General features: G+C 37.2%; 1 protein-coding gene across 2 annotated transcripts; it reads left to right on the top strand.

The window, feature by feature from the left end:
* The first annotated feature begins 3,948 nt into the window (after positions 1–3,948).
* Positions 3,949–8,905, top strand: LOC122310582 (serine carboxypeptidase-like 18). 2 transcript variants are annotated; one of them, XM_043124584.1, is made up of 14 exons: positions 3,949–4,300; positions 4,413–4,558; positions 5,822–5,898; positions 5,983–6,105; positions 6,259–6,361; positions 6,658–6,695; positions 6,866–6,967; positions 7,201–7,287; positions 7,413–7,565; positions 7,655–7,726; positions 7,816–7,934; positions 8,201–8,314; positions 8,435–8,489; positions 8,568–8,905. In XM_043124584.1, the coding sequence occupies exons 1-14, from the start codon at positions 4,140–4,142 to the stop codon at positions 8,640–8,642; spliced, it is 1,425 nt and encodes a 474-aa protein (XP_042980518.1). In that variant the 5' UTR covers positions 3,949–4,139; the 3' UTR covers positions 8,643–8,905. The 2 variants fall into 2 exon arrangements, with proteins under 2 accessions (XP_042980518.1, XP_042980517.1); XM_043124583.1 differs by having other exon boundaries at positions 3,950–4,300; positions 8,591–8,905.
* Positions 8,906–19,118: the final 10,213 nt, after the last annotated feature.

Genomic DNA, 19,118 nt, shown 5'->3' with positions numbered 1-19,118 from the left:
CTCACAATTGGGCAAGGTTAGATAGATGTTTTATTGACTCTAATTTTCTTAATTTGTTTCCAAATGTGTTTTATCAGGTTTTGGCTCGGACTACTTCAGATCATTCCCCTTTGGTGATTCAAACGAGTGAGGATCCTTTCAGGTATGGCTCTAGTCCTTTTCGTTTTCAGCATATGTGGATTGATCATGAGGATTTCCTTCGTACGGTTGAGGGGGTGTGGCAACAAGAGGTGTTTGGTTTGGGTCTTCAAAAGCTCTCCTATAAAATGAAACGGGTTAAAGTGGCCTTAAGAGAGTGGAATAATAATGTTTTTGGGAGGACTAATACTATTATTAATAATTTAGAAAATCGTATTGAATGGTTAGAAAATCGTCTTCAGGATAGATTTTCTGTAGAGGATGATAATGATCTTTTGATGGCTAAAATGGAACTTCATACTTGGAATAGTAGAGAGAACATGCGTCTCTCGCACATGGCCAAGAAAACTTGGCTGAATGATGGTGACCAAAATTCTAAATTTTTTCATGCTTATCTGAATGCCAAGAGTCATAATAGGGTAAAGGACATGAAGTTAATGGATGGTACTTGTCTGAACTCCCCTTTCAAAATTCATCAAGTTGCTGTTGATTATTTTACTCAATTTTTGGGTGTTCAAAGCACTAGAGAATTGCCTTCCTTAACTCATTTGATATCTCCTGTGATCACTTATGATGATAATATTGTGTTTTGTAGTCTTCCCTCCATTGAGGAAGTTAAAGAGGCTCTTTTCAGTATCCCCATTGACAGTAGCCCTAGGCCGGATGGTTTTGGGTCTGGTTTTTTTAGGGTTGGTTGGGATTTGATTAAAGATGATTTATTGGAAGTCATTTCTGATTTTTTTCAAAACCATTCAATTCCTAGATATTTCACGGCTTCTTATATTGTCTTGATTCCTAAGATGGATAATCCTAGTGGTTTTGATAAATTTAGACCTATTAGTCTTTGTTCGGTGGTCTATAAGATTTGTGCGAAAATTATGGTGGGTCGTATGACAAACTTGCTTAACAAGATGATTTCATAGGAGCAAGGGGTTTTTATTCCTGGTCGGAGTATTTTTGAAAATATTAGTCTTACCCAGGAGATGGTTCATTCGATTCACAAGAAATCTAATGGGGGTAATGTTTTAGTGAAACTTGACATGTCCAAGACTTATGATAGGGTCGATTGGAATTTTTTGTTACATGTCTTGAAGGCTTTTGGTTTTTCTCCCAATGCTTGTGATCTTTTTAAATCTTGCATATCTACGACTTGGTTTTCGATTATGATGAATGGTACTTCCTTGGGCTTTTTTAAAAGTGAATGCGGGTTGAGGCAAGACGATCCTCTCTCGCCCTATTTATTCATTATTATGCAGGAGGTGCTCTCTCACTTACTTAGGAAGTCTTTTGAGAGTGGCAAAATTGGGCAGTTTTCTCAAGCCCATGGCACCCCCCTTATTTCTCATCTTATGTATGCGGACGATATTGTCAGTTTTGCTAATGGTGGTAATAAATCCATGATAAATTTGATGAAAGTCTTAACTCTTTATGAATCTTGGTCTGGTCAAATGCTTAGTAGAGATAGGAGTGCTATTTTTTTCTCAAAAAAAAAAAAAAAATCACTAATCACCATAAATCTTCTATTCTTCACACCATTGGTTTTTCTGAGGGTCTTTCCCCTTTTAAGTATTTGGGCATTCCTATTGTGGTGGGGAGACTCAAAGCTTGTGATTTTGGTGAGTTGATCGGTAATTTTAATAAGAAACTTGCAGGTTGGAAAATGAAAATGCTATCTGTTGGTGGTCGGATTATTTTTCTTAGACATGTTCTCTCGAGCATGGCTATTCATCTTATGGCGGTTTTAAATGTCCCCCATATTGTGCTCAGGACTTTGAATAGGATTATGAGTTCTTTCTTTTGGGGTGAATCTGAAGGTAAAGGCAAAAGAAAATGAGTTTCTTGGAAAAATATCTGTATGCCGATTGAGGAAGGTGGTTTGGGTATTCGTGATTTTGAGGATATGCAAAAGGCTCTTCATATGAAATTTGTTTGGCGTCTTTTTTCAGGTAAGTCTTTATGGGCTGATTTCTTTAGAACTAAATATATGCGAAACAATCATTTATCTCTTCTGACGCCTACAAAGGGCACTCGGTTTTGGAAATCCATTGTTCGTTGTATTCCGGATGTATTAACTAATTCTAAATGGTTAGTGCGTGAAGGGAACATCTCCTTCTGGTTTGACAATTGGGATGATGGGGGTCCTCTTAATACCTTGTATCCAGTTATTGAGCAGCCTCTTCTTAAAATTAAAGATTGTCGTATTGATAATGGATGAGATATCCCTTTATTGGAGAGGCTTGTGGGTTATTAAAAAACTTCTGAATTGTGTCAGTTCCTGGCTAGAAGGAAGGATGGACAAGATGTTTTAATTTGGTTGAAGGATAGTGATGGAAAATTTTCGACCAATAGTGCTTGGGATTGTATTCGAGTGAGAGCTTCTCCTTTACCTTGGGCTCAATGGATTTGGTACAACTCTCTTCCTAAGAAAATATCCATTATGATGTGGAAGGCTTACAATAATTATCTGAGTGTTGATGAAAAAATCATGTCAGTTGGCATTCCTTTGGTTTCTAAGTGTGATTGTTGCCATGTGGGTCATATTGAGGGGCTGAATCACGTGCTTTGCACTGGTGATTTCGCTCGACGTATCTGGTGTATGGCTGCCAATCAGGTTGGTGTGCAAATGGGTGTTTTCCGGACTTGGAAGGAACAAATTAATTTTTGGTTTCGTCAGGTAGGTAAGTCCTCTCAACTTCGCATTATTTTTGGTATTCTTCCTTCTATTATTTCTTGGCAACTCTAGAATAGGCGATGCAAAGCTCTGTATGATAATAAGGCGGAATCAGTTGCTTCAGTTTGGCAGGCTATTAAACTTTGGATTCGTAAGCTCATGAACTTGAATATGAAAGTTTCTTATGTTTCTAATAAAGATGTTGATATTTTGAATAGATTGGATATTCCTGCGGTTTATCCTAAGCCTAAGATTGTTCGTGCGGTCAGATGGTCAAAACCCTTGCAGGGTTGGGTGAAACTAAACATTGATGGCAGTAGCTTGGGAAATTCTGGGCCAGCGGGTGCTGGGGGTTTTATTCGTGATAGCTCTAGTAGACTTCGGGCAGCATTCTCTATTTTTCTAGGCTAGGGTTCTAATAATTTTACTGAAATGAGAAGTTTGTTGGAGGGAGTTAGGAGGTGTGCTCAGTTAGGTCTTCCTCGGGTTCAGATTGAGACGGATTCTCAACTTCTAGTTAATTGGATTACTAAAGGTGAGTGTAGTATTTGGTACCTTGAGGATTTTTGAGATGAATTATTTGCTTATTTATCTTGCATGGAGTACCTTGTGAAGCATGTTTATCGTGAGGGTAATGCTGTGGCAAATTTTCTAGCCAAGAGAGGCTCTAGAGGTGTTGAGTTGGATTGGTATACGGATAATGATCACATGCCGAATCAGTTACGAGGTCTTCTTAGAATGGACAGAATTGGTATTCCTTATTTGCGCATTTCATAGATTTTGTCCCAGGTTTGTTTACTTTTCTCATATCTTATAATTTGTGTCTTTAATTGTATGTGTTTTGTTTTTGCAGGTTGGTTTGGTTTTATGGGTTTTCTAATTGAGTTTTTGTTCCTTATTTTTGGACCCTTTGTAATTTGTTGACTTTATAGTTTTGGGTTTTTTGATGACTGTGATTTGTTTTTTACTTTTATTCGTAATTCCAAGGAATCTGAAATGTAACCACGGTTTTCCTCCGTCATAAGTGAGGGCTATCAATAAAATTGGGGTACCATCCTCTCTTTAAAAAAAAAAAAAGAAAAAAGAAAAGAAAGATCCGAATAAGTATATGTATTGTGCTAGCAAATGACATTATGACTGGACCTAGTCCAACCGTCTCATGGGCTGCTTCTCCTCCCGCCGGCTTGCCCAAGTTCGAATCCCAACCGACAGTTAAACCAACCTGTCAAGACAGCAACCTTCGATCTCTTCCAACAATATTTATGTGCAGGCCATGCACCTTGATCGGTACCACCTACATGTCATGAATTAACGTCCTAGCTAGCTTCTCATGAATTCTAGCAGCAGCAGCGACAGTATTACCCTCACAATGTGGTGGCCGTCTGTAGTGGTTGTGTTATTGCTTCTGACATCCAACTTGGTTGCATCGCAGTCCATCATCAAAACTCTTCCTGGTTTTACTGGCGAGCTTCCCTTCAAACTCGAAACTGGGTCAGTGTCCACATATGTGTGTATATTTATCATATAATTCAAACATTAATTAAATATATTGTAGTACTACTTCTTCTGGTTTTAATTTATTTATATGCAACGAATTTTAAAGGTATATTGGCGTTGGAGAGTTAGACGAGGTGCAGCTATTTTACTACTTCATCGAGTCTGAAAGGAGTCCTAAGGATGACCCTCTTGTTCTTTGGCTCAACGGCGGTCCTGGCTGTTCCGCTCTCTCGGGCCTTTTATTTGAAATTGGTATATTCATATATTTCTCCCATATTTCTTATCATTTTCTTTAATTATTTAACAGTACAATTAATATTATTTTAAAGTAGTAGATCAGAAACTTGGAATATTAATAATTAATCAGTATGTATACAAGTACTACCTCCTTTTTGAGTTATATATTTAGGAATACAATATAGTCAATCAAACTCCATATTCAACGTACAAAGAGAGAGAAAGCGAGATATCCTACTCATCAGTCTACACATTACACACATCATATTTATTTTTATTTTTTTAATTAATTATTTTGATTAATTATTTTTAAACTAATTGATTTATTTTACTGATCATCTATATATTATATATTTGACAAGAAAAAAAATATAAATAAATAAATTATATTTAATATGCCGTGTGAGGATAATAAATATATATATATATTTTTAAGTACATATTCAAGCTAGCAGATATATATCGTACAATCTCAGTATTAAGAATTTTTTCAGCTTCGTTGAGTCGTTGACAGTATGGTAGTAACGTGTTACTTAGTTGTGACGCTAACGGACAAACCTAGCTGGCAAGCTTCCATTCAACCATGTGATGAGTGTCCGCAGGTCATGCAAACTAGCTTAGAATTTTCACTTAAAAAAAAAAATTTTGTCTATCAATTTATTATAACGAATATTTTTTTTATTATAATAAATTAATCATAAAAACTCAATTTTTATAGTGTTTTTACAAATTTTAATCCAAAAAAATAGTTTCAAGTTCTTATTCAATTTTGAATATTTTGATAAAAGAAATATATATACATAATCGTGTGTATTTTTTACGCATTTTAATGATATGATTGGTTAAAACAATTATTTTATATTTAAAAAAGTGATACAACTAATAATATTAGTAGAGTGTAGAAAGAGTACGTAAAAATAACTATACATAAAATTTTTGATGTAGATATATTTGTATACATATAAAGAAGTGAATATTTGATATCTTTTGCATTTCTTGAGCAACATATATGATTACTCAATACATGTAGTAGAATATACTATATACTTAATTTCATGTACTGTTTCGATGCAGTCTTTTAAAAAAAAAATAAAAAATAGGGTACACGTGAATAAAAAGAAGGTTTCAACTTTCTTCGGTGCGTGTTTAGCCTACTTTTTTTTTTTTTTTTTAAATGGACCGTGGAACTTACACACCCGACATGACGTAGTACTGGACAATTGTTTTTTATTAACGGTCCTATTAACAGATCTATATTAAATTTGATATTGTGGGTAGGTCCTTTTACTTTCAACTATGCAAATTCTAGTGGGAACAAACCAACATTGGAATTGAACCCGTACTCGTGGACAAACGTAAGCTGATCAGATTTAATATTGTTGTGTAAAGTACGTAACATTTATTTTATAATTGAAGTAGTAATTGGGTCCATTTTTTAGGTTGCCAACATAATATTTGTAGATGCACCTGTCGGTACTGGATTCTCATATGCAACAACTTGGGAGGCATATAATGTCAGTGACACATTATCGGCGGCACAAACTTATGAATTTCTAAGAAAGGTGAGCGGACTCCAGTTAATAAATCAAAGGGGTTTGATTCGAAGATGCATTTGACAGAAAATTAAGATAAGCTTCTTATATATACTCGCACATATTTATCTTACTTGAAACTAATTACTTGTATGATCTATTATATCATCACGGTGCATGCAGTGGCTTTTGTCTCATTCTATGTTTCTCTCAAACTCCCTCTATATTGCCGGCGATTCTTATTCCGGCATACCCATCCCGATCATTGTTCAAGAAATTTCAAACGGTATATATATTATCTTCCCCATTTAATTGATTCTTTGGAAAATGTATTAACAGGGCTATAAGATTTTAGCAAATTCAATTATCAACTTATCACATTTTATTTTCTATCTTGAAAAATAATAGAAACTTGTTATTGTATTAGAAAGAAATCATGATCATGATCTGATATGATCCATGATATGCATAATAACAAAAACATATTATTCAGTATAAGAGAACATATGATTATTATGTATCTAATTCTTTTTTATGCTAATTGTTGTGGCGTGATTTTCTCGTCTTATGATCATGATCTAGGTAATGAAGTTGGACATTTGCCACCATTAAATCTCAAAGTACGTACTTCTAGTTGATATTGAATTCAATACTTTGACCTTACATTTATAAGGCCTTGATTTTTTTTTTTAGCAAGGTTTTCAATTTTGTTTTCATATGATCTCCTTCACGTCTTTTATTTTTTCTTTTTCATAATTGTTATATTAATAGTTTTGAAAAATGGACACAGGGTTTTATGCTAGGCAACCCACTTACACATAGAATTTTTGACGTTGATGCAAGACTAAAATTCGCTCACCGGATGGCACTCATATCGGACAAACTTTACGAGGTGAAATGCTCCGTAATTATTAATTATGTTCTGGTTGACATACGTTTCCCCCCTCATATTTAGTTGGATCTAAGTTAATAATAAATCATACTCTTAATTTACGAGCCAATTAATTATATTTAATATTAATCAAACTTCATGTAGAGTAAAAAAGTAACGCACGTACGGGTAAAGGTTCATATCATGTACTCCTCGACGTGTAATGTCTTCGATCTATATTTCTGTGCTTATAGTCAACAGAAAGAAACTGCAAAGGAGAATATATATATCCGGATCCAAGCAATGCAAAGTGCATAGAAGATCTTCAAGTAGTCGAAGAGGTGAGTTGGATTAAGATTAACAATTCTGGATTACACAAGTCATTCATGTTGCATGTGTGTCTAGTTTGATGCATTAATTGGGCATTATTAATGCATAGTAATCTACCGATCAATGGAATATGTAGTGCCTCACCCAAATATGTCTTGCCCAAGTATTGGAACCAAATTGCGCAACAGAGTCCCCAAAGCCAAATAAATTTCGGGAATTGAGCGTTCTCGGTGACAATTTCATAGACATACACCCCTCAACACCTGAAGTTCCAGGACCATGGTGTCGGGTACATCTCTCTCTCTCTCTCCCAACACCAAATTCAACTATATTATGACTATTTGATAATCATACAAGCTATTTACATATTATTTCCAGAACTATAACTATCGGTACTCTTATATTTGGGCGAATGATAAAACAGTGCAACAGGCTCTCCACATCCGAGAGGTACGTATGGTATTTCAAATTGAAATAGAATTTGAATTCATGATTACGTCAATTTCAGTAATTAAATACTTTTTTAAGTTGGTGTTCAGGGAACCAAAACAAATTGGGAGAGATGCAATCAGAGTTTAGAATATACAGAGAATGTCATAACGAGTATTGATTACCACCGAAACCTCACCAAGAAAGATCTTCGAGCTCTGGTTTACAGGTAGTACTACTACTACATGTATGCCTCTTCTATTAGAATTTCGATACTCGATCGTACTTATTGATCGAATAAGGAGCTGCATGCAATAAATTCTTGGAATTTCCCAGCCAATTAAGCTTTTTCCCTTCCTCCTCTACCTTTGGCTTTGTGTGACAGCATAAGCCTATTGATGAGTGATGTGGAATGATTATCAAAATATATATGGCAAATACTCAGTTTCAAAATTTTCTAACCTTTTCTAACTTGAAGAACTTCTTTTCATGTAGCGGTGATCACGACATGGTGATTCCATATGTGGGCACTGAAGAATGGATAGAAACGCTGAACTTGTCTATAAAGGATTACTGGAGACCTTGGTTTGTTAACGGTCAAATCGCAGGGTGGACTTCCATGACCACCTTATTTAATTTGTGACCATGCTCGTTTCTAGACCGTTCGATTTCCATTTTCTAAATTTGCTACCTTTTCATGCATTGTGAATTTCATTTTGTTTTCTTCAGATACGTCACGATCTTTAAAGAGGAAAAGTACAGCTTGACATTCACAACTATAAAGGTAAGCATTCTCCGCACTCCGGCAAAATAATTCCCCATATATATCGTAGTCAAGCAAAATTGTTATATATAAATGTAGTGCCATTTTGGTTTGTGTTGCAGGGTGGGGGTCACACTGCACCAGAGTACAAGCCTAAGGAATGTCTCGCCTTGATTGATAGGTGGTTTTCTTACTACTTTCTGTAGCACAGAATATCAAATAACTCATTCTCATTCCAATTAGCTAGCTTGTTTTTATTGATGTAATAGTTGGAGAATCGGGAAAGATCTATTTACACGCATAAACAGAGAAAGCTCCTTCGTATTAAGGGCACATTGTTGTTTCAATCATTGTTCACTAAACATATTATGGTAATTTATGAGTTGTAAGGGCCTAATTTGGTCTCAGAGAAACCATGAGACAAGAGTTTTAGGTTATGTGGAGCCTACTTGGGAGTTGAGAAGACATCAAGTTTAGAGTTCATTCAACTTTCACTCGGTATAAATGAAGCTCAGGTAGATAGTTTGCTCGAGTTGCACCCGATAGTTGGCTGGAGAGAAGCTCAACACGAGAGTTCAAGTGAAACTCAACCCAACAGTTGGCTCGAGCAAAACTCAACTTGAGAGTTCGAGTGAAGCTCAACCCGACAATTGGCTTGATAGTAGTGCCACGACAAGAAGGCAAAGCAAGTAATAATTAAGGACACTCCTAAATTTTTTTGACTAGATTTCGTCTTTAGGAGTAAACTTAATTGATTTCAGAATCTATCAGAAAACTTTGGTTTAAGACTACTAACTTGGTTCCGCGTACATGGGGATGGATGACGCCACTCCTCATTTCAGCCCAATAGCTTCATTCAGTTCCATCACACGGTCCATAATTTGAAAGCTCGCACCCACCTACATCAACTATCAACTTTGGGCTTCGTCTGTCTTTGGTTTTCCTATTTTGGGTTGTTCCATAACCTGTCCCAATTTAACTCACTATTAGAGCATCCTCATCCCATTCCTCATCCCCATTCCTAAAATTTAATTAAAAATCACATTTCTTCAAATTTTTCCCTAAATTTTATTCATCTTTCAAAAACCTCCTACATCCCATTCCCCATCCCTATCTCTATTCTATTAAATAATATTTTTCTATTCTTTTTTATTACTTTTTTCTTTCACTTCTATTTACAAATTTAACTACTCAATATTTTTTCTTATTTTTTGAACTATTACTCTAGTGAATATTTTAAACAAAAATTTAAATTATTTTTTTGTGAATATGATAATATTTTTAAAATTAATTTTTTTATATTTTCTTAATTAATTAAATTATTTTTAAAATTATTATTTAAAACTATAATAAATATGAATATAAGAGAAAGTGTAGATGATTGAAAAATTATTTATTTTATATATTAGAATAAAATATTGATAAAAATGATTTAGGGACTGAATAGTGAGTCCCCAAATATGGGGACTTACTGTTTATTTCCTAAACCTTTTTCCTAAAATAGAGATCCGGATGTGGGGGGTATTTTGATCAAAACCCCAAAATAAATCCCAAATTATGAAGATTTTAGTGCTTTGGAGAACCGGACGAGGATGCTCTTAGTAGCCTAACTTTTAATGCAAGGACTTACCAACGCATGAAAACAATAAAGAGACGTCCAGGAATTGTTACTATTTTTATAGCAAAGGTTTTTCTTCGATTACTTTACAATCTCAAAATCTAGATACAACTACCTCAATAAAGATCTTGAATGTAGTCACACATGTAATACTTTTGCACTCCGGCATTAGCCAGACACGGTACCTTTTTGTTCAGCTTGGGGGAAAACCTGGTTGAAGATTTAAAAAAAAAAAAAAAAAAAAAAAAAATCAAGAATCATCTCATTATAAATTCGAATCAGTATAACTTTTATCGTCTACAATAAAATGTAAAAATTCCTGTGGTGCTTCCTCTATCTAGTAGAGTTCGTCTACTATATGTAAAGACATTTTTGCAAGATTATGTGCAATTATATTTCCTTCCGTGTATAAAACTCAAGGACCAATGTAATCCTTGTGCTAAGAGCCTCTTTGTATCCTCAATTAGCTGGCCATGTTCAGATTCATCCAAAACTCCTCAAAGAGCACTGCCTCTATTACTCCTTTTGCATCCCCTTCCAACATGACAGTCTAGAAACACATCTCTAAACAGAGCTCTATAGACCTTTTCAAGGCAAGGCGCTCAGCAATAAAAAGAGAAACCACATGGTCTTTCCTAGAACAAATAGTAGCCAAAGCATCTCCATTACAGTCCCTAACTATAATTCCTATACCAATCATTTTGTTGTTCAAGTCGACGGCAGCATCAAAGTTTAGCTTGTGTGATATCTCGTTTTTACGTGTATTTTCACTGAAGGAATATTTTAATTTAATTAAAATATTAGTTCTTTTATTTTAAATTATTGTATTTTAATTAGATTTATTTAGTTGTGATATTTGTTTTGTAGAGTTTTCTTAATATTAATTATCATTTTGAGGTTAAATTGCTATCTAATTTATTTTAGTTTGTTTTTGGATTTAAAATTATGTTGTTATTTTTATTAGTTATTTATTATATTTTAACTTGATGCGGTCTTTAAATTATTTTAATCGTTTTATAGCTTTTAAAATTGTTTTCATCGGATTAGTTTTTGGACTCCGGAAGTGAGAATTGAACCTCATTTCTTTTTTCCATCATTTCTTTTTCTTTTCTCTTTTTCTTTTTCTTTTTTCCTTTTCTTTTTCCTTTCATTCTTTTCTTTTTTCTTCTTTTTCTCTCTTCTTCCCCGTCTGCACGTTGCATGTTCTCTCTCTCTCTCTCTCTCTCTCTCTCTCTCTCTCTCTCTCTCTCTCTCTCTCTCTCTCTCTCTCTCTCCGTTTGCTTCTTCAGCCCAGACCACCGCCGTCCAGCCACCGTGGCCTACACCACCCATCCAGTTCTCTTCCCTTCCAGCTGGTGAACCACCCACCAAATTTCACCTCCATCCGAGCCGCCATTTGCCGCTGAGAGCCCCTCCAAGCCACACGGTTTTTGTGCATTTCCGCCGCCGTCATTCCACCTCCGGCCACCATCTCTTCACCACTTCATCACATACCTCTTGCCGTCCTAAACCACCCATTTTCGGCCCCGATCCGTTGCGAGAGCAGCTCCCACGAGCTCAACTCCGTTTTTCCCTTTTTCCACTTCCACCACCACTCACGACCAACTCTCACTTCCATTAGCTTCATAAACATCTTTACGTCATTCCCTATCAATTTCAAGTCTTGGTTTGTCCCCGTTCGAAAGTGGGTATTTTACAACCCATGGCCACAGTGTATTTTACACTGTTACATTGCTTTTTCTCCGCCGTTTACAGCTCCTTGATCCTTCGAAAATTATCATATAGCGCTGTAAGTATTTTTCAAACTCTATTTTAGATTTAAATATATTATTGCTCTTACAATAAATTCTTTGACTAGTTGGTTAATTTCGGACTGAGTCCGAGGAGTCGGGGGTCGGATGGATTGAGAACGGAGTTGTTTGTTATTGTTGATTTTTTTATTTATTGGATGGATTGTTCTTGAGGTGTGCATTGCATGATGCATTCATGTGCATTTATTAAATTGAGAAAAACTGGTTTTATTTATGTAAATGTATTTACGGGTGCGTGAATATCACGACCCCAAGCCGAGATGAGGTATTATCTCAGTGGAGCTCCTCTGGTCACTCAGGAGTGGATAATTCTGGTTACTCAAGAGTGGATAATACTGAGTGACATCCCCTGAGTTGTCGCTGAGCGATGACTGGATCGCATGATACGATAACGCTGTCGTGTCGACTCCGTGGTTCCTAAGCTGGCAGGGACTAGAGGATGACCTGGTCCAGGTACGCGCGGGGCGTGAGATTGGGCATCGCTCGTTTAGGTGTCACATGAGTAGTCGTTACCTGCGGTGTAGCACAGGAGCCAGAGTGTGCGGATGATCCCTAAGGGAGATCATGGTGCATGCGATAATTGGAACGAGTTTTGGATATTGGATACGAGCCATTTTCTGGGAAAATGGCAAGGTTTTGCTTGAGGTTGTTGTGATCCATTTTCTGAGAAAATGGTGGTTTACTTGATTTGGGCTATTATCTGGAATAATGGCGAGGTTTTGTTTAAAGGATATGTTTTGGACTAAAATGAAATTTTTGGCGTGTGTAGAAAAATGTGGATTTATAGGATTTGTGCATTTGACATTCTTTCATGCATATTATTGAGTTTAATATGTTTTTATCTTGTGGCGTTTGAATCTTTACTTACCTGCGGCACCATTTTGGTACCGTAAACTTTGATGCAGATGTGGAGGAAGAGGAGGAGACTGAGCTCGAGGAGGCGACTCTGCTAGAATTTTGACTTGAAGTTTTTGATGTTTAACAATTATCTTTATCGGTTTTTATGGCTTGTATTGTGGTTTCAAACTATATGTGAAGATTGTAATATTTTATTATGTATGTTTTAATCGGGTTTATATTAAACAAAAATTCTAGTACTTAGTTATAAGATTTTTATTATCCGCTGCATGTTTTTATTACACACTTGTTGCATGCACACACACTTGGCACTTGGCGATAGGATGGCGACCCATGTTGTCATCATCCTGACGTTTCGATTTCCACGTGTCCGTACGTGGGAATTGGGGGCGTCACAACTTGCATGTATACCCCATAGGTTTTTGCCATCTTCTTCTTTCCCTCCTTACTTCACACCTCGATTGCCTTCCATCCATCTTAGCATTTGCCTCCTGGTACTCTTCTAAACCTCCCACAACCACTCTCACCATATGACCAGGGCTAGCAAACTTGTCATAAAAAACAAAAGAATTCCTCCTCTCCCAAATACCCCTCATAATAGCCACAACTCTTTCTAAGTCCTCGTAGGGAACCAAGAAATCAGCTCCCTCCATAAACTAGCAAAGTCATGGACTTGGTTCAACCACTTCCTCACAAGACTCCTCATTTCAGCCCACACATCAGCAATTGCAGGGCAGCACCATAAGGCATGTTGTACATCCTCTTCTTCCCTTTTACAAATAGGGTATAAAGAATCCTCTGTCACATTTCTTTTGAACAAGTTTAACCTCGTGGGAAGGGCATTGCTTAAAGCATTCCATGCAAAATGCTTATAACCCTCAAGCACCTCCAAGGACCACACATTCTTCCACTAATCTGCACCCCACCTCTCCTCAAATGTACTCCCTCTTGTCTCATTCTTCCATTGTAAATCAACATGGTAAGCACTTCTCCATTCCTCAATCTTTACTCTATTAAAGATAATGCTGTCATCAGCAAACATAAGAAAATTGATTCTTGTTCCTCCTCTAGCCATTGCCATACCCCTTATATCACCCTTCATTTCAGCCTTTCTCAGCAGTTGACTTAGCCCTTCAGCATAAATGATAAACAAATAAGGGGACAAATGGCCCCCTTGCCTCAGCCCTCTTGAAGGTCTTATGATATTACTTGGCCTCCCATCGAGTAAAACTGAGTAAGACACTGAGCCCACACAATCCATGATCAGCCTTATAATCTTTATCCCAAAACCCATCCTCCTCAATATGGCCTCCAAGAAAGTCCATTCCACCTTGTTATAGGCTTTGGCCATACTCCCCACCTTCCCTTTCTGTTTAGACTTCATGGAGTGCAATAGCTCATAAGCAATCATAACATTGTTTGATATGAGTTGCCCAGAAATAAATGCACTTTGGTTGGCAGAAACAATACATTGTAGCACTCATTTAATTCTATTTGCAATCACATTTGAGATCAATTTGTAAAGGACGTTACAAAGGCTTATAGGTCTATAATCCTTTACTAACAAAGGGACTTTGATCTTAGGAATTAGGGCCAAGAAAGTATGGTTAAGCTGCCTGTCCAATTTACCTCCATTCAGCATTTCAAGTATAGCTTTCTTAACTTTTTCCCCTACTACAGCCCAATAGTTTTTGTAAAAACTAGCACCAAAGTCATCAGGCCTTGGTGATTTAAAAGGGTCCTCTTCAGTAAAAACCTTATCCATTCTCAGTTTCATCTCCTCAGAAACATTATTCTCCACACAGCTCAAACATTCATCTATTTTCTCATTCTAAGGGCAAGATGAAGAGTAAATATCTACATAATAATTTCTCAAAATTTTTGCAATAGCAATTGAATCTATCACCTCCACCCTTTGCACATCCTTTATTTTGCTGATGAGATTCCTCTTTTTCCTCTGATTTGGATAGGCATGGAAGAGCTTCGTATTCCTATCACCCTGTTGCAGCCAGTGCTGTTTTGCCATCTGTTTCCATACTAGATTTTCTGGTTCTAGCAATTTTTCCACTTCACTCTTTCTCATTTGGATTTCCTCCAACTGCTCCTACCCCCCCCCCCCACCCCCCCACTTCTTGCAACAATCTAAATTGTTTAGTTTTTTTTTTTTTTTTCAATTACCTTCCCCCTTTTCTTTGCCAATTTTCTGCTCCAACTATTCAAAACCCCTTTACAGCTTGTTAACTGGTGAATCACCCATTGCAAACAGCTTTTAGAGCCCCCAGCTTTTCCTCGTTCTTGCTCAATAACCTTGTGACACCCTTCCTCCAAATCCCAACACAAATCATATTTAAAATTGTAACCCCTCCCAGCACATACCCCCTTATCCTCACTATATGAACTGATCAAAAGAGGACTATGGTCAGAAAAAATAGAAGCCAGAACATAAAACCAACCAGTATTGATTAGCTACCCCTCGACTCAACCTCTCCATTACAAAAGTCTCATCCACATGCCCATTCCATCAAGTAAACCTATCACCCCTTCAACCCAGATCAGAAAGATTACCTCTCTCTAAGGACTGTTGAAACAGATCCATTTGCTTTTCACTTCTCAGCCTCCCTCCTTTTTTCTCTTCTTGGCACACTATCTCATTGAAATCACTCACCACACACCAACCAACCCCCTTCCTTGGTTCAAGATAGTTCAACAAGTCTCATCCCTCTTTTCTTTTTTGAGCAGTAGGATTCTCATAAAAACCTGTCAAAACCCATCTCTCCCTTCCCTCCCTTCATCCACCCAAACACTTATATGTCTCTGAGAGTGGTTGATTAACTCAACCAATTCCTCCCTTTTCCATAGTAAAATTAGATCACCACTCAAACCAATGGCTCTACTACAACACAACCCTAAAAACCCGGCCTCCTCTGAATTTTAGAGACTCTACACTGCTTTAATCTTGACTCCATAATAAACACCACCTCTTGCCTCTTCTCCTTTACCAATTGGCAAAGGCACTGGACTGTGCGAGGGTTGCCAAGCCCTTGAAAATTCCAATTAAGTATTTTCAAGGCCTTTAGCAAGGCTGTTGAACAACCTCCACCAAATAATTTTCAGTACAAATTATAGAAGGCATCACCAACCCCTCCCCTTCTTTTTTAATTTCTTTTGTTCTTGCATTACCTTCATACTCCTTTCCCCCCTCCCTCACCATTATTCTCTTCAGAGGGCAGGTTTCAACATGTGTCTGGGACACAACCTTTGCCCTTGCTCTGCACTTCCATCGACCCTTCATGTTGGCAATGTGATCCTCCCCCTCATCTCTAGCCATTTCAACAACCCTTTCTGGCCCTGACTCATTCCTCCCAACCAATACAACGGAAATGCCCAAACACTCACCAAAATCATTGGTTATAGTTGCTAGTTCATTTTCAATTGGAACCTCTCCATCCCTCTTCACCAACTTAGACTCCTTCCACTTCCCCAATATCTCATCTAGTCCCCTTTCTTCTAGAACATGATCCTGCCTTTACAACCTCCAGACATACTTTCCCCCTTTTCATCCCACATTTTCCCATTCCCTTCTGAATGAATCTCAGGATCATGGCGCTTTATAGCACTAGGCTCCCATTTAGATTTATGATTCCATCCCCCACTTCTAAGGATCCAATCTGCACGAAGCCAAGCCCCAAATTGGGGAACTTCCCCCTCTAAGTTTTCTTTTCTCACACAACCATCCACCCCATGCACGATCCATCCACACGAGAAGCACATTCTAGGTAACTTCTCATATTTAAAACTCACCCACACACTTGTACCATTGATAGAGATCAAGCGACCCCTGGCAATTGGTTTTTGCAAAGAAATCACCACTCTCACCCTCAGAAACCTCCCCCAACCAACCCCATCCGCCGATACATCAACTTCCATTACTTTCCCCACTGAGCCACCAATTTGCATTCCTCTCTCTTCATCCATACACCCCATCAACAAATTATGTAACTGTACACAAAAAATTTCTTCCTCAAACTTCATGGCACTAGATTGAGCACACCTATCAAACACTCAAAGTACCAAAAGGTCATTATCAAACAGTCACGGATGACCATCCCACACCCTTGCTAGATCTGCGTGAGTAGAGAAAGTAATAACAAAGATATTGTTACCTATCTCCTAAAAAACTGTCACTCTGCTGATTCTCCAGATTTTGGCCATCGTAGAGGAGAGGATCTCCTTCCCAATCACTCTGTCCAAGCAAATCTTCCCAAGCAGACTTCAACCTCCTTTATCCTTCATCGAGCCTTCCATCCTGTTCAATTTCAGTGTTGACTTTCCTCCTTTGACAACCGAAGGTTCTCCCATAGCACCTCCAGCCTATTGACTCCGTCTCTCACCATCACCGTCCACGATGGAGAAAAGCAGTTATTTCCTTTTGGAAAGAAAATAACCGGATGGCACACTCCACCTCTGTTTCCATAACGGACTCAAAGAGGATACTCTTCCATCTTGGTTGAAGATTGTTAAATGCATACACATCAGCCAGTTCCATTCAAAGGATACCCAACCTGTTTTGTTCACGCAATTCCATTCAAGACCAAATCCCCACCTTTCCATAAATGCTCATGTTAATATAACTACACAAAACTCATTGTGATCTTGCATGTAAAAATTATAACCCTTCATAACATCAAATGACCCCAAAACCACACCCAATATACTCATCAATGGCCAAACTGTGCAAATCCACAACTGTCACCAACAATTCAATCATTTGAAATCACTCCCAACAATAGAAATTAAAGTGCATAGTTTTTTACAAAAATGCCCACAATCCATTAAAACTCTCATTCTTTAATCCAACCAATGTGGAATTTCCTTTTCAATTGGTCACAGTGGTGCTACGGTGGAGTTTCTGTCGACAACATCACAGGTGTGCCTGCTGTAAGAGAAAGGGAAAGATAAAGAGATAGAGAAATGAGGAATGAAGCTTAACGTTCGTTGAGGTAAAGGCTGACGGTGTAGATAGGGGTGTTGGACTTACCGTGGTGTGACGGCGACATGGGGTTGGCACGACAGCGAGTGGATGTCACAGAGTTTCAAAGTGTGGAGAGAGTGGGACTCTGGGGGGGGGGTGCATAGAAGGGAAAACATGATTGTCATGGAATTGGGGGGTTGGGGGAAAAATAGGAGGGAAAAAAATTAAAAAGGATATTCGGCTATTTGTTTTTAACACTCACCTTTTGCATTGGTATGATATCATTGTAAATAATTAAATAATTGTTGGAAATAGTTAAATACAACATAGACCATTTTGAGACAAATATGTAATGTTGCCGTAAAAGAAAGTAAGGAGTCGGAATTAGTTTTTTCCGTCTTGATTATTTGCAACGCTAGTTTTAATTTGGTCGCAAAAAGTTACTTTTAGCTGCAAACTTTAACTCGTTGGAAATGAGAAGACGGGAATGCACAAAATGGATTTTTTGCTATCAAATTAAAATTGTTGCAAAAGAATTGGTCAAAAAAATTATTTTTCTTGTAATGGTTTTTGAGGCAACAAAAAAATGCCACAAAAACTTAAAATTTCACTGCAATAAAAAATGAAAAAAACCTATTCATCCTCATAATTCTCATCATGCTTTCATCATTCTATGATGTGGCATTAGATGATAGGTTCACAGATAAAATATAATAAATAATTTTTAATCATCTAATACCACATCATAGGATGATGGGAGGATGATAAAATTTATGATGATGAGTAGCATTACTCATAAAAAATATACTAGTGGAATTGCCGTTTGGCACCATTGGCAATGAAATTTAGCACTGTGTTTAATTTTGACGCAAACGATATTTTTTAACGTCAATTTGAGTGTGGAAGGAACTATTTTGGATGCAAAAGGCCAGGCTTCTGGTAGTGAACTAGATATTAATATACGTTTGTTTGTGGGTATATGTGTGTTTTATTTTTTAAAAATAATAAAATAGATGTAAAAATTGCAAATCATATCATTAGCCACCGAAGATAGCACAACTCTACCACAAGGGTTAAACAGGATATATGATTTGATACGATATGATGAGATGAAGATATTCAATCATGTTATGCCAAATAGTCTTTGAATACAAATAGTTGGTCTTTGAATATGAAAAGTTTGTGAAATGTCGCTTCTATTGATGTCGCTTCTACAGCCTCAGAGCTTCCATTCTTCTATGTATCCTATCGGTTGATAGAGAATGTTGGACGAATTACCCCTAGCTAGCTAAAAAACTATATTCAATAGGTACTTCATTCCCTTGAACGTTTAGTAAGTATAGGGAGGTATGGGACAATTGAAGAAGATGGAGATACACCAACATGCCAAC

Source organism: Carya illinoinensis, chromosome 5 (genome assembly GCF_018687715.1).
Source record: "Carya illinoinensis cultivar Pawnee chromosome 5, C.illinoinensisPawnee_v1, whole genome shotgun sequence".
Taxonomy (NCBI): Eukaryota; Viridiplantae; Streptophyta; class Magnoliopsida; order Fagales; family Juglandaceae; genus Carya; species Carya illinoinensis.
This window is presented reverse-complemented; position numbering and strand designations above follow the sequence as displayed.